The sequence below is a fragment of the Xenia sp. Carnegie-2017 genome, unplaced genomic scaffold (assembly GCF_021976095.1).
Source record: "Xenia sp. Carnegie-2017 unplaced genomic scaffold, XeniaSp_v1 HiC_scaffold_24, whole genome shotgun sequence".
Lineage (NCBI taxonomy): Eukaryota > Metazoa > Cnidaria > Anthozoa > Malacalcyonacea > Xeniidae > Xenia > Xenia sp. Carnegie-2017.
The window spans coordinates 11,596,255-11,611,974 of NW_025813487.1; the positions used below are offsets into that span (position 1 = coordinate 11,596,255).

Here is a 15,720-nt window from a genome sequence, read left to right on the forward strand (position 1 = left end):
TTTACTAGTCTCCTGCTTACTTCACCACGTCTTCAACCTTTGTTCTACTTACAAAAATTTTCACACACAATTCGAATTTACCAGAAAGTCACTCACCATAAACAGTTTTCCTTCACGTATAATTGACCAAATCACACGTCGCTTCCTTAACAACGCCTTTTCCCCCAATCCACCTATCTAGACTGCTCACAAAATGCCCATCTGTTTTTGTCTTCCTTTCACCGGCATGCACTTCCTTTAAATTCGCACACATATCAATAGCCTTTGTGCTGCAGCCTTCCACATATATCTATTAAATTTGTTTTCTCCCCTTTCCAACGTACCTCTTCTTTCTTCCCATTGTAAGACAAAATTCCCAACCTCTGAGATCTTGTGTAGTCTATTTATTCAAATGTGGAAGCTGCAACGCCTCGTATGTGGGTCAAACCATGTCATCCACACGCCAAATTTTCAGACGCGGGAATATCCCCTTACAGGCAACCAATTTCCCACCCTGCGTTATCGAGCAATTTTGCTCCCATTAACGCAACTGGACACACCCCCAACTTATACGACTTTAAAATAATCTCCTCTTCTAACGATTCCTATGAACTCTTCATTCACGAGAGTTTTCTAATCAAGAAATGCAAGCCTTCACTTAACGTGCAAGGAAGCTCCATTCCACTTAACCTCTTTTAATGTCACTTTATTTTATTTCCTAGCTTCCTTATCATATAATCTATTTGACACGGCCGCCTTTAGTAGTAATTTAACACCTTTTTGTAAAAGTAATATCTTGTCTTAACATCCTATAAATTAATTGTCTGAAGATGTCTTGAGTAAAGACGAAACGTCACAATAAATTCAATTTTACGATATTTGGTCTATTTCTATGGCTCTATTTAAAACTTTATGTTGGGCATTAGTTTTTACTGCACGAATTAGATTATGAATTTGTACTAAAAAGAATGTTAGCAATAGATGTAGGCTATTCTGATTTACTATGACTTATGCTTATATCGATAGTACACAAAAATTATAAATGGTTTTCCTGTATTCGTAAATCAGCCCAATGCAATGAGCACATGGAAGCCGTCCGCTTTTAATATTCATCGTTTAATGTTTTTGTAACAAATTATTTTTCATTGAGGCAAACCGTTTATACATTTCTATACCAAACAATACTTACAAACAAGGGCTATCGGAAGTTAAGCCCTTTAGTATTAATTAGTATTATAGATTTAAATGTTTTGCCACAGTAAGAAAATAGTATTCATCAAGGAATAAATATCCACCATGGCAGTCGATGACAATTAAACCTGATAATATAGGTCAATTAAGTATATGTGTTTATTTCTTTATTTATTAAGTTTTCTGAAGAATTTGAAGACATTACAAGAAACAGTCAAATCTATTACTTAAAATAGGACAGTAGAACTTCAAAATTCAATGTTTTTGACCAGAAAGCACACTCTTCGAAATTTTTTACATTGTTCAGATAAAGCATTTAGTCCATGACAGCACAAAATTGCTGCAGTATAGCATTGCATATACTCTTTTGGGAGAAACTCACATTTTCATCAAATTGTAGACAGTGACTTTGGTCCTGATGGAAAATAATGTGTAGTGAAAACATACCAGAATTATGTTAGAAAGAATTTTTTTCCATCCATGCGTATGTTGTGGCTGTTTTGACTCGAACACGCATGAAGAAAATGTTCACTTGCGCAACCAATTATTCGACATGCTGCATCACTGACGCAGTTACTATCACTGAAAATGCTAATGTCGAAAAAGCACACTTACCTAATCAGTGTTATGTGTGAAAAATTGGCATTAATATCTATTTCTTGAAAACTGTATTGTTATTTAGTGTGTGGATGGAGAAATAATTACACAGCACAGCCAAACTTGCTGGCTCACAACGCTATATCTTACAAAGAAAAATTATTTCCCTTATTTGTAATGACTGGTACAAGAATGTACGTCAGGGTAGTTTTGGAAGATGTTACAGAGCATATTGCCAAAAAAAAACAAACCCATTTGACTTCGATTATAATTGTCTGTGTTTTTTTCTCAAGACAGCTTCTTTATCATCAGCGCTTAGCATCCTATCAATATGACAGTTCGGCATGCATATATTATGGTCAGATAAATTACCTAATTTGCAAGCTTCCATAGACGAAATGCTTTATTTGAATAATGTAAAAGTTTTAATAAGGGTGCTTTCTGGTCTACAATATTGAATTTTGAATTTCTTCTCTCCTTTTTCAAGAAACAGGTTTTGACTGTTTCCTGCAATCTCAGACTCTGTAAATTGTTCAAAAACTTAATAAATAAAGAAATAAACACATATATACTTATTTGACTTTTAAATATAATCGCAAAGGTAGGCGCACTTATAGTCCGTTATTGTTGAGAGCATTAAACACGAGATATTTAGGTTTGAATTAACGTAAACACAAAAAAAAGCTTTCATTTAATTGTTTACAAGTTTTATTACAATGCATTTTGCCCAAAATTCACCCAAAATTCACCATCAAGGGGCATGTTTAATGTTTATGTTAGCCGGGCTAGCCGGGCAGCAGCGAGATCTCGCCTTTTATAATATTTGCTTATAATTTTCAAGTTTGATTGATCAAAGAGACGGGCTGGCTTGTCTTGCCGGGAAGCGGAGCGGTTGAGCGAAGCGGAATTTCGTAGTAAACGGGTTTATGTGAATGCACTAGGCGGGCTAGCCGGAATGCTGGGAGTGGCAAAACAACGTACTACAAGAATCGCCATCTTTAGAGCTTTCTTTCTAGCCTATCAGCGTTTTCTTATGCTGCATATTTATTCTTAAAATAGGGGTTATTATCAGCATAATAACAGGGACACATGATCGATCATGATCGGAATGCCACCGGCAAATTTTGAGCATCAATATCTCCAGTGCTTTACATCGGAAATCAGCTAAGCATAATTTGTTTTGTTAAGATGAAGTAATTCAAGCCATGGGTCGAATCACCTAAAGTCGTATATAAATACTATCTGCATGCGTCCACTGAGGAACCAGCTGAATTTTACAACATATGTAGTTTATGTTATATTTATAATTTCCCGAAGGTATGTCAATTTTAAACCCTTCACATAAAGGAGAAAATGAGCATGATGTGACTGCTCTGTTGACCCAAACTAGAAACAAAAAATCGCTACGATTGCACATAGCTTGGGAAATATCACACAAGAAATGAGTTATCGACTAAAAAAGTCTTCCAAAAAATTAAAAGTACACCAGCTTAAAATGCAATCACAAAGAAAACCATGATAAATCTATGTGACAGGGGCGGATCCAGCTTCTGGGCTGACCGTGGCCCTGAGCCGTAGCGAGCGCCTTCGGCGCGAGCCAACGCTAGGGGGGTCTGGGGGCATGCTCCCCCAGAAAATTTTGAAATCTAGACTCTCGGAAAAGCGAATTCCGGCATTTTTAATGTAGAATATAACAATATTTTAGTTATAATCTCATCTAAAAAAATTTCTAATATCGCCATTTTTTTAATTCTGTTCGGATAGAAGAATAAAAATGTTACTTACCTTGTGGTGTCTAATGTAAAATCAACGCAGTTTCCGTACCTTTCTGTAATCACAGGATTGTTGCCGCAGGAGTGAGAGAAAGATGAAGCATGTTATTTTTGCAGTGAATAACCAAAAGACAGTTCACTACAAAAAAATAATTTCCCATCTTTGTTGCCCCATCAAATGGTCTTTTTCGAAAAGCAGCAAGGATGCCTTTTGTAACAGCCATAAAGATGGCAAGACTAATAAAAGCAATGTTCAAAGGTGGTCTTCTTCCAACAACATCAAAAATGTTTATCCAACCATCGTAAAGATTGCAAGATTAATAAAAGTAATGTTCAAAGGCAGTCTTCCTCCAACAGCAGCAAAGATGTTTATCCAACAACAGTAAAGATGGCAAGATTAAAAAAAGCAATGTTCGAAGGGGATCTTCTTCCAACAGCGACAAAGATGTTTATCCAACAACAGTAAAGATGGCAAGATTAATAAAAGCAATGTTCAAAGGTGATCTTCTTCCAACAGCGAAAAAGATGTTTATCCAACAACAGTAAAGATGGCAAGATTAATAAAAGCAATGTTCAAAGGTGATCTTCTTCCAACAGCAGCAAAGATGTTTATCCAACAATGGTAAAGATGGCAAGATTAATAAAAGCAATGTTCAAAGGTGGTCCTCTAAAACAAAGTAACAAAATGATTTTTGGTGGATGGGATTTTTTGATCTACCAAATAAGAAGGTGGCATCGCAGCACAACGAAAGATATGGACATAGTCAATTGCACTCCCATCAACAAAATCTCTTGGATATATTGTACAATTGAACATTTTAGCCAACGAATCCCAATTTCCTTTCACTTCAGCATCATTAGTAATTGGGTAGTATGACTGAATAGCACACTGGATTACTGTGGACAAAGCAAACATACACATCAAGGGTGAAAAGGTGTAATTATTCGCTGTTTCCACTGCTTCTTGTAAAACTGCTGCAATTTATTCGCATTTTCTAAAGAGGTTAGAGCTGCATCGGATATACAGATGGCAAAGGCATTTTTAAGTGAAGTGAACGCACCATTTTATGCTGGGACTCGATGAGAGGATGGGTAGAATAGTATTTTGCATTCTCAAACATTTCAACACTAGTTAGGAATCTCAAGTAAATAGAGTCTCATTCCCAACTAATGCAATAGAACATGCATTGAACAGACAATTCCCATTGGCTAAAGTACTAAAAGAAAAATTAGTATTTAAGTATCAATGGCTGCTTTGTTATACCAAGTTATACCTGGAAACAAATCTGCTAGACTGACTCTGACATTAGAATAAATAAGGGTAACCAATACTGTTAAAGATAGACTAATAATGTTGAAATTGAGAAAGTTATTTTGTCTTTGTGTTAATTTGGTAACATCATGATAAAGTCAAAGTCACAGGCAGGTAGTCTAAGATTTTGAACTAGTCTAGGCATGTCGAACAGGATTCAGACGACTTATTGATTCCATCTACTATAGCATCAATATTCTATATAAATCGCGAAAGAAAGTAACAGTTATTCAAAATGATATGTTAGTTTCTTTAACCAGGGGATAACATAAAATGCCAGGAATACAAGGATAATACATTATTGATTGGGTTAAATTTTAAAAAGAACTAGCTTTGACTAACATTGAAGTAAAACACTTTTTTTTAACAGACAGTAACAATTAAAATTATTTAGGCCGTACATTAGACAGACTGAGTATGCAAAATAATGACAGCTTTAGACATATATTTTACATGATACACTAAATATGAATAGCTGAAAATTAACGGATTGATCATATATTTCAGGCCAAGATGTCAAACGTAAATAAAAATATAAATTAATACCCCAATACATGTAAATTCTTACCTAACAGGAACATTGGGTCCTGATCTTTCAGTTTGGCTTTCAGGGAACAGCAGTTTTGAAAATGAACAAGTTCGTAGCATAATATCGCCAGTAGAATTTATACGACGAAGTCTTTCCTCGTTGATTATTTTACCACAGTGTTGTCTCAAGTTAGACAATTCACCAGAAATAATTTCGCAAGCGTTCTCTTGCTGAAAGGTTTGGACGAGCTTTTCAAGAACATCGATCTTTATAGAAGTTTCCATTGATCCTAATCGCTGAGTAGAACTAGAAGTAGCGTTTTTTCAAGTCGACAAGAATCGAGCTATTGCATATGACTTGTATTTATTGCGCAATCAAAATACATTCACCGTGGCTCACCGTGGCGCACATGACCAAAACGTTCCCTGTGATTGGCTTGAAACGCTGCACCGTGGCTGAAGGTTACTATATTTAGCAACTATTGCGAAATTTTTTGAACGCTGACCGTGGCTTTTCATTCTGAGATTGCAGGCTCGAATTTACGAACATATTCCGAGCATATTAATGGCGTATTCGGCAAGATTCGAGACGCTTTCGGTGATTTTACAGTTCAGAGTTTAACTGGATCATAATACTATTTTAACAAGACGTCGTCGTTTAACAAGACGTTTTGACAAAAAATTACAAAATTCATTCAATTTTTGCTTTTGATCGAATTTTGCTGTATTTGAGCAAAATTTTTAATCATGAAAAGTCAACCCTGCAAAAACTTAAGTGGCAAAAATTCTGACCGTGGCTCAAGCCACTTTCGCCATGGCCTAGATCCGCCCCTGTGTGATATCATAACTTGAGGCCTTGAAATCTCGAGAATTGGGGGGGGGGACAAATGTTCATATGTGCATGTTCTATCTTATTAGCTTCCACTGAAATCAATTGTGGTTATGGATTAACAAAGATTAAAACATACGAATATATGAATATTTGCACCCCAATTATCGAGATTGCGCCTCTAAAGACAGTTTATAAAACATCCAACAATATATTTTTAAATATATTTTAAAGGTATACATAGCTATCAACGCTTTTTAGCAAAATTTCCCCGAACAAACATAAAAGAGCATTGTGTCTCTGATTTCAATTGATTGAATCAAAATCGTCAGTAGCATGCTCCATGTATAATCTTGAACTTGGGTTTGTTAATAAATATACTAAGTCAGCCGTGTGATCCTTATCCATTGTGCTAAGTTATGACTTTGAGCGTCTCAATCGTCTATATTTCTGTGCGTTATTACTTGCAATACGAATACTGTACAATATCTTAAGCTTTTTAGTTTTGACTGAATTTAGCAAAGCTTTTGAAAAGCATGATAATTCGTTCGCCCATACGATGAATTGAGCTCGAGTTTACATGTTTATGAATAGAAGATGACAACTGGCAATATAAAATATTATTAGACACCAGTCACAAAACAATTTCGGTCTTCATTGGTCTGCAAAGAATTCCTAATATTTTATTTATGACGTCATACAAACGAAAAAATTGCTGGTATTGTTAAGTATGACGTCTTATCTGCAAATAATAGTTTCTACAATTGTTAACGCGATTAAAAGCCGGTTTTGAAAAAATTAAATTATAGCAAGGTTTCTGAGCTCAACTTTGCTTCGGCAGACAAGGTTGAAAAATATACTTGGTATCATGCTAAACTTCATCCAATAATTGTTAAATATACGTATGTTTTTGGCAGTATTGTTTTATTGCTATTTTTTCTTAATAAAAACGAACGCTCCACACATGCAAGAGTAGCATTGTATTTATTACACTAAGTTTGGCATGTATCAAGCGCTTTAGACGAATTGTTATTAAGACCTTTAATATTACACAGTACAAGTTTAAATGCCGTAAACTTTCCATCATATTGCACAATTGAGAAATAAAGGTACCAAATATGACAATAATATATCAAGTCTGGTTACTTAAATTATAAAATTGTACTTTTAACCCATTTACAAACAGAGCTTTGCTTGCCCAATGGCAATTTCGCAATTTAGGTTAATTTCATGTCATAAGATTGTCCTAAAAGCATACCGTTTGGGAGCAATCGAGCAATTAAAATGAGAAAACAGCCCGTAATTTTTTTATCGAGAAATCCACGAATGCACTAAATCGTAATACTCGTCTTCGTTTGTATATTCGACCATTACCAAGAATAATGACAGATGGGCAGACTCTTCAGTATAGCATAGTAGCTAGTTTTCTGCGCCTGCGGCGGAATAAAAGAGACGATGTTTTCGCACATTTTAAATAAAAAGCAAAATTCTGATGAATTTAAGAACATTTTGTGCATAAAGATTACAATGGTGCATTAGACTTCATGCTATTGTTGATTTTGTAAAATTGAATCGAAAGAGAAGAAAATTGTGAATATTTCATTCATTGTTTTAACACTTTATAACTCTAAGTATCGTTGCAATTTTCACATTTCAATATGAGTATTATTCGTGTAAGCTGTAAATTGTATCATAGATATAAGCTTATAGCCTAGGTACGATGTATCATTTTAGAATACCCAACTTCTAATTATCATTTATCTGCTGTGGGTAGAATTATTAATTCCATTCTCAATATTTGAGTTATCCATGAAACAGCTTTTAATTTTATCAATATTGTTAGTTGTTGCATTTTATTATTTGGTAAAACATCGCTTTTATCACTTAAATAACTTTAAAAGATTCTGGCAGTGCTTGAAGTAACTCAGATAAAAAGTCAAATAATTAATTGATTCTAATATAATAATTCCAAAAACCTTAATATGAAGAAAACAAACGTTTATCTTGGTATCATCACATAAAACAATTTCATTGAGGTCGTCACCCATAATAGCTTTAAAAACAAGATTAGAAACAACAGCAAACTAACTATATAAGTTTTAGCCACATTATGATTAATGTTTATAACCATGTAACTGTCAAGAACATGATGAATTGTGCATGGGGCTGTATACATCAGTTCTATGCGATTGAGGCCATCAATCTCAATGCAGTAGCCAATAAATTGCTTAAGCTTAAAAAATGACTTATAGCGTACTATGCCATGTGTCAAAAACTTACAAAATCAAAATAACTTACAATGAAATATATAAAAATAAAACAGTATGCTACTATTGTAACAGTACTATGTACAATGATGATGTCATAAGCTTTATTTTCTCTGAAAATTTTGTATTTAACATCCAATCAATACGTATTGCGTCAAAAAAGGTGAGGATGTCGTTTCAAGTAAAGAACATGGTTGAAAAAGAATTAATTAAGATTAAGACTTTAATTTTTTAAATCTGGAAAATACTCGTTCAAATACTTCATATTAATTTAGAAGTAATTCAATAAAACGTAAATAAGGCAATATTCTTCTATGAAATTTATAAAGTCGACAGGGATGATCTTGCTTAGCTTAACTGGTTCAGTGATTCACGTGCACTATTCACAAATTTACATACTTACACATTAAGATATACATTTTTATAAACGTCTTTATGTTCGTACATTTTTTTTAATTGGCAAGACTCGGTAAAATCATTGTCACTGTAAAAATCTTCATGTAGGAGGGGAAGAAGTCGGAGTATGGCAAGTTGTGTTACCCCCAATGAGTGCTGGAGGTCCTTATTGTATTACTGCGCTTTCATACGTACACAGTAAAAAGAAAAGGGCCATTTTAGCCCCATGAGGTCGTTTTGGCTTTTGAAATTGCTAGCCGTATTGGCTAACAATAAGGGCTAAAACAGACAATAGAGCCGTTTTGGCTCCATGACGGTTGTTTTTGCTCTACAATTGGTGCCAAAATAGAAATATACGGGCCAATTTGGCCCCATGAGGTCGTTTTGGATTTTGAAATTGCTAGCCATATTGGCTAACAATGAGAGCTAAAACAGACAAGAGGGGCCGTTTTGGCTCCATGAGGGTTGTTTTTGCTCTACAACTGGTGCCAAATTGGTTCGAGAGCAACTTGATGACTGCATCGAATCGGGTGACACAATACAAATATGGCGGCCAACTATTTCATGATGCACGCGCGTTTCGATTGCTGTTTTCACTATGATAACGGCCGTAGATGACTATGATATTGCAGAAAAATAATATTCTATTATCATTCAAAGTATAGAGTTTTGAAGACGACCATTTGCTTTGTTTGTAATGGTTTTAAAGTGATTCAATTGTCGTAGGAGTGAACGGCAGAAAACAAATTATGTCAGGTATTGTCTAGTACGAATGTATTTTTTGCATTTTAGCAGTTTTAATTGCTTTTGAACAAACTAAATCACATATTATGACAAGGATATGATATTTTAGTTCTCAAAAAATTTTTGATAGGCAATATTTCACAATGTGATGATATTTATTATGAACATACACACTGCATCTTTTAAATCAGTAAATATTGGTATTAATTGTAATTGTGAATATCACATTTAGGCAAAACATGTGTCTGGTTATGTGAACAGACAGGATTCAGAAAGTGAAGTGGGAGATAGTACTGCAACGATCTTTGTGGGTAAAACTGAATTTCAGGATGTACTGTTCTGTTTACAACATAGGTACGGTAATGCTCACAAAACTCTTTTGTGTACAAAATTTCAGCAGCAAAATACACCCTTTCAATTGATGAGTTTAAAACATGGATTGATTTAATCTCAGCAAAAACAGGCAGAAAATTGTTGAAGCCCACATGGATAATTGCCCCAATTTTGTAGAGTGTTCCAAGGATTTTTACCCAGGAAGTCCTATAAAAAAATAGTACATACTTTAAAATTTTCATTAATTAATGAGCACACATAGGTCAGATATTGCACACCAAGCAGAGCCAATGCTTGTAGAAAAATTTCCCATGGATGATACATGACAATGTATGTCCACTTACTTGTACACAAGATCTTGATCATTCAAGTGACCATCAATTTGTTTTAATTCTTCTTTTGATGGATCATGTAAAACTGAATGTTGCGAACCTTGACAATGAAAAAAAGAATGTGCAGCAAGTAAAAATTATTCCAAAAGTTGACAGCTGATAAAAATGTAAATGCAGAGACTTCAGGGAATTTGGGCATTGAACCATTTCATGTTTAGATTGTAGAACCTCAAAGACACAAACATTTATCACTTATGCTAATTTTCTCTGCAGGTTAAATAAATATTGTCATTGAATATTTAAGTAATGTATATACCTGGTCCACATTCGAGAGGCTTCACAATACTGGACTTTTGATCTTCCCCATAAAAGTAGTAAAGACTTTGCAGCTTCTGGTGCCTCTCAGCAACTGTAAATGGCACATTGATGAAATTTCCAAGGGAAACAGCAACTTGCTTGAAGTATGTGTGCTTTGACTCAAACCTCATGCACCAAGATCGTACCATTGGGCCAAGCCTGCAAAAGTATTAATTGTGAAACTTGTACATTGCCTTGTACTAGACTAAATATCACAACAATAAGGTTTCACAATGTTAATTACATTACTAAAAATAATTGGCATGCCATTTACCATTAGCCATAATATAATTTTGTATAATTCTACTGTTTGTTTTTCTACTAAGCAGTTACCTGACAATGGTTCTTGGGTAGTGGATTATGTAGCAAGTACAAGCCATTTTTCTAAAACTCACTAAGTCACTTCATATGGAAAAGCGCAACACATGCCTTGCACGTGAATCACTGTGCAAGCCAGCCGCGCACGCGCAATCGCCGCAATGGTCTATTTTATCTTTTTTTTATGGTCTATTATTTAAAAAAGCAGCAATAATGCATATGATAAATCTCCATTCTGTACTCTAATAGGTAAATAAGCTCAAATTTTTCTTAAAGAAATTTTTTTCTTTATAATTTACTATAGACATCAGTGGGAGGTCGGGAATATTATTTTTCTGCAAAGCGATCATTTCAGCGGAAATACGTCATTTGGCCGCCATTGTTTTGGCGTCCTCGCCCCAGTAAAGTTAGCCGCTCGAGTTATTATAGAACTCAATGGTCATTTCACTTACTTGCTGATCGTTTTTGTAGTCTAGTCGTAACATTTGCACCGAACTTCTTGCAATGCCTTCATTTAAAGAATTAACCACCTCTGAATTGTCCACGTTATTGAAAAAGAATGGAGTGGATAATGAAGTCATTGAAAAATTTCAAGGTAGTTGTTGTAAATATTTATATGTTAGTATGACGCTTTTTATGAAAACCTAGAAGACATTGCTAAAATTTTGATATGCAGTGGAAAATTTCTCCCAAGTTAGACATAACCAGAGGCGAAACTAGAACGTTAATTGGGGGGGTATATATTCATATATTCAGCTCTGCCCTGCTGATTTCTTTTGTTTGCGATGTTAATTTCAAAAGAAGTCAGCAGGGCAGAGCTGAATACATGAATATTTACTCCCCCCAATTAACGTTCTAGTTTCGCCCCTGGACATAACAGTTATCTTTGAAATATTCTAGGACATTTCTCATATATATAACGCTTTAATTCATTGACACCGTTAACCCTTGATCGGCATTTTTTTTGAGTAAACAACGTGCGTACGACACCCACGTTGTTTACTCAAAAAATATCAAATAATCAAAAATACACTGTTTCACGAGATATCAATCAAGAAATTCTTTTATTACCAATTCTAAAAGAAAAAAACTATATTTATAACGCAGATAAAGGAAATAGTTATTTTCCCAAAAATAATGCCAAGGTCGGGCAAAGGTCGCATGCGCTTTCACGTGATTAATAATAGCAGACTTACCGTATGTAAAAACATTCAAGCTTTAAGCAAGAGCTTGGGAAGATTGTTTGATAATGAAAGTGGATTTTTAGCTACAAACTTGCAACTAGGCTTTGCAAAATCTAATTACGATAATATATGCACGTACCTTCTCAGCTGCAGAGATTGATGGAGAACTCTTTCCAACACTAACTAGAGAAGAGTTTAGTGACATGTTTAAGAATCTCCGACAAAAGCGTGCTGCTATTGCAATTTGGTCCAAACTTTCTGGCATGGTACGTACGTGAGCACTTATTAGATCAAACTCTTTCTAAAAACTTTTCAGAATGTTATGTTTATACCAGCAAACGTTTAGTGTTTTTTAGAACTGTTTAAACTTGTAATGCTTATTTTTAAGGTGTTTGATTCCAATGGAAATCCAATGGCTTCAGACTCTCCAGAGTTGAAAAAAAGGAAGAAGCACCATGTTATAAGCTCTTCTGACTCATCTGAAACCGATGATGATAGAAGTGCAATATTTTCTTTTGATGGCAATGCTGAAAAAGGGGACTTGGTAAAAAAAAGGGGACTTGGTAACAAAATTTGCCATTTGGTTGATTTTAGCATAAAGGATGAAATTTATAAAACACTAGTTCAGATTAATCTTTTTGTTTTAAGCACATTAAAATATAAAACGGGAATAACTGCAATGTCGAATATCTCGCTTTTGAAAATTTTTTGCTAAAATGTAAAAAAAAACAGTGCAAGTCTCTTGGAGTAAGAGTTCAAAAGTAGAGTCAGGATTTGGATGAAACGTTGGGGTTAGTGTTCGATGTTAGAGACATGATTAGGTGTTTAGGATTTTAACTGCAAATTCTTTAAAAGGTATTTCAAAAAAAATACTAGTTTTAAGTAAATTTTTCCTTAAAACAAGAAATAGTATCTTGTCCTTTCTACAAGAAAATTATGTTAAGAAATTTCTTAAAACAGGAAAATGCTCTAAGCAAGAAAATTTATCTTAAGTAAATTTTTCCTTAAAACAAGAAATGTTATCTTGTCCTTCTATAAGAAAATTATCTTACTAAATTTCTTAAACAACAAAATGCTCTAAGGAAGAAAATTTATCTTAAATAAATTTTTCCTAAAACAAGAAACATTGTCTTGTCCCTTCTATAAGAAAATTATCTTACTAAAAGCATTCTATGTTTGATTAACATATACGAGAAGATATTGAACCGTTTAACACACACTAATCGAAGACCTTGCAATGTTATAAGCACTAAGTATGTATCTAGAAATGCTTAATGTTATTATTTATTTTTTTTATTTAGTCGGATAATGGAACGGAGGCAATAAATGATTCCATTAATTATCCCAAGATACGATTGTTTTCTGCAGGCCTTGATTGCAGTGTTATGCCTAGGACGGAGTTATGCAAAATAGAATTGCCTTGGTCCGTTGCTTCACCAGGTATTTATCATACTGTCAAAAAAAATAGGCAAAGAAAATTTACAAAGGGTTGATTGAATCGGAGAGTCATTTTGTTAATCTATATGCAATATGCAATTTCAGAGACAGTTTGCATAGAAACAAAGAAGTGCTTACAAATTTAAAATATAAGTACTATCGAAAAGTAGCAGTGTCGTCGCTACCTACCAGTGTCGTCATATCGTCTTGTTTGGGAGAATTAACTTGTTTTAAGATCAATTGTTTCTCAGAGATTATAACTTGCATATATAAATTTTATCCTCCTTATTTATCGTGCTGTTGATGCTACCTGAAAAGAAATATTTCAAAAGAATACTTCACGATACAAATGGAACCAATTTGATTATTCTTCAAGTATTTTTCAAAGTGATTTTATTTTTATACGTGAGCTGTCTTTCAACTCCCCTGCTTTACATTGTGATTTTATTTGAGCTAAGCCTTTTGAACAACATTTAATCACCATTAAATTATTTATCAAAATTGATAACAATGAATAAAAATTCGATAAACATACTTTTGTAACAAATACTGTAAAAGTGTGTGATGTGTAATGTCAAATAAATATTATAAGTTTTTTCTTACTCAAACATTTTCTTATTTTAAAATAATTAAAGCAAGGTTTAGTACCAGTAAATTCAACAGCACGCTTGATTCATGAGATTTTTCTATAATATAACGCCTTTTTATGGTAAAATTTATCGTTTGTGTTATTAGAAACGGTAGGTGGAAACTCGTGGGCATATTTTTCTGCCGTATGTTGGTATTATGGAGTGCAGCTGTACAAGACATTGAACTACTCAATTGGCTTGATCGCCACTAGTTTTGAAGGAAGTCCTATAGAATCATGGTCCTCACAGGATGCTCTTAAACAATGTGGATGGATTAAGGAATTTTTATTTGCTCTACCGAATTCGTAAGTATCCTGGCGTTTTCACGTGTTTTTTTCTCGTTGTAACTCGAGGTTTCACTCAATGATAAACAGTTTTTACCTCTTTTATTTATTTTAAAAACCTTACACAATCCTTCTTTTACTTAAACAATGATTATTATTCCAGCGTAGACCTCCAGATTTTTTCTTGATTACTGATCTATAATTTTTAAAACATCATGGAAATTTAAGCTTTTTGGGAAAGACTTAAAGAATAGCCATAAGTCCTTTTTTTTATTGCCTTTATTATAGTGATCCTTAAATATTTTATTAATGTAAATATTTTATCACCTGATTAGCTGACAAGCAAAGAAAGCCATAAACAAGCTTATTTTCGATTAAAAAACATGGTGGTAGTTTAAGTTAACAAATGTTTGCACAGTTGCAATCGTGGGATATTCAAGAATTACAAAACGATGCAAAGAAAATGTGTGTATCATGTATATTTGCATGCTTTGTACAAGTGTTAAATAAAACTCACTCGGGTTTGTTTATATAAACTTATTTGTAAAACTATATTATACAGGGTGACCCAAAAAGATGAGTACCCATGAAAATTTCAATTATGGCTTTAATTAAAAAGCTATTTATTTCAAATTACAACCACACATCATTCAGTTTATGGAAGACTATTCACAAGAGTTTCGGCTATTTCTGTCAAATTTTAGTCAAGTTATGGCTTTCCTAAGATGTGTTCCAAATGTCCACCATTTCGTTGCAAGCAAACCTGTACTCGTCTGGCAAAGGTTTGAATCACTTTTATACACTCCTCTTTCGGAATGGCTCTTATTTTTGAAGAACGGCAAACTGCCATCACAGCAGGTGTGGTGATTCATTTGCGAACAGCAGGTTTGCTTCAACAAGCTGAAGAACATTGAACATCTTAAATATAACAACAAAATTGACGAAATAACCAATCTTGAGAATAGTCTCCATACTGAATGATAATATTAATTGGAAATAAATAGTAAAACCATAGTGAAATTTTCATAATTACATCTGGGTCACCCTGTATAATAATATAAAGTAATGAGAGGCAAAAATTCATATCAGTAACTCATTTATTATCATAGGGTGGCTTTTCGACAGTTTGTTACAATTGCGTTTTTATAATTTCATAAGATTATTTCGTGGAGCATTTTTAACGATAGTTAAGTTAATATTTAATAGGATTCGTGATTACGTTTTCAAAAAT

General features: G+C 33.8%; 1 protein-coding gene and 1 long non-coding RNA gene across 2 annotated transcripts; both read left to right on the plus strand.

Moving 5' to 3' along the window:
• The first annotated feature begins 9,561 nt into the window (after window positions 1-9,561).
• LOC124450835 lies at window positions 9,562-10,943 on the plus strand. The gene is made up of 3 exons (XR_006950221.1): window positions 9,562-9,627; window positions 9,848-9,969; window positions 10,554-10,943. It is a non-coding gene; the product is annotated as an uncharacterized LOC124450835 (long non-coding RNA).
• A 330-nt stretch (window positions 10,944-11,273) lies between these two features.
• LOC124452150 lies at window positions 11,274-14,514 on the plus strand. The gene is made up of 6 exons (XM_047002736.1): window positions 11,274-11,361; window positions 11,427-11,550; window positions 12,287-12,405; window positions 12,528-12,683; window positions 13,441-13,579; window positions 14,312-14,514. Exons 2-6 carry the CDS (start codon window positions 11,460-11,462, stop codon window positions 14,512-14,514), a joined length of 708 nt encoding a protein of 235 aa, XP_046858692.1. The 5' UTR covers window positions 11,274-11,361; window positions 11,427-11,459.
• Window positions 14,515-15,720: the final 1,206 nt, after the last annotated feature.

Bases quoted from the DNA above. Each gene is read 5' to 3' on its own strand.
- LOC124452150 (XM_047002736.1), top strand. From the start codon at position 11,460: ATGCCTTCATTTAAAGAATTAACCACCTCTGAATTGTCCACGTTATTG. The intron at 11,551-12,286 runs GTAGTTGTTGTA...GTACCTTCTCAG, and splicing joins AGTCATTGAAAAATTTCAAG to CTGCAGAGATTGATGGAGAA. The intron at 12,406-12,527 runs GTACGTACGTGA...CTTATTTTTAAG, and splicing joins GGTCCAAACTTTCTGGCATG to GTGTTTGATTCCAATGGAAA.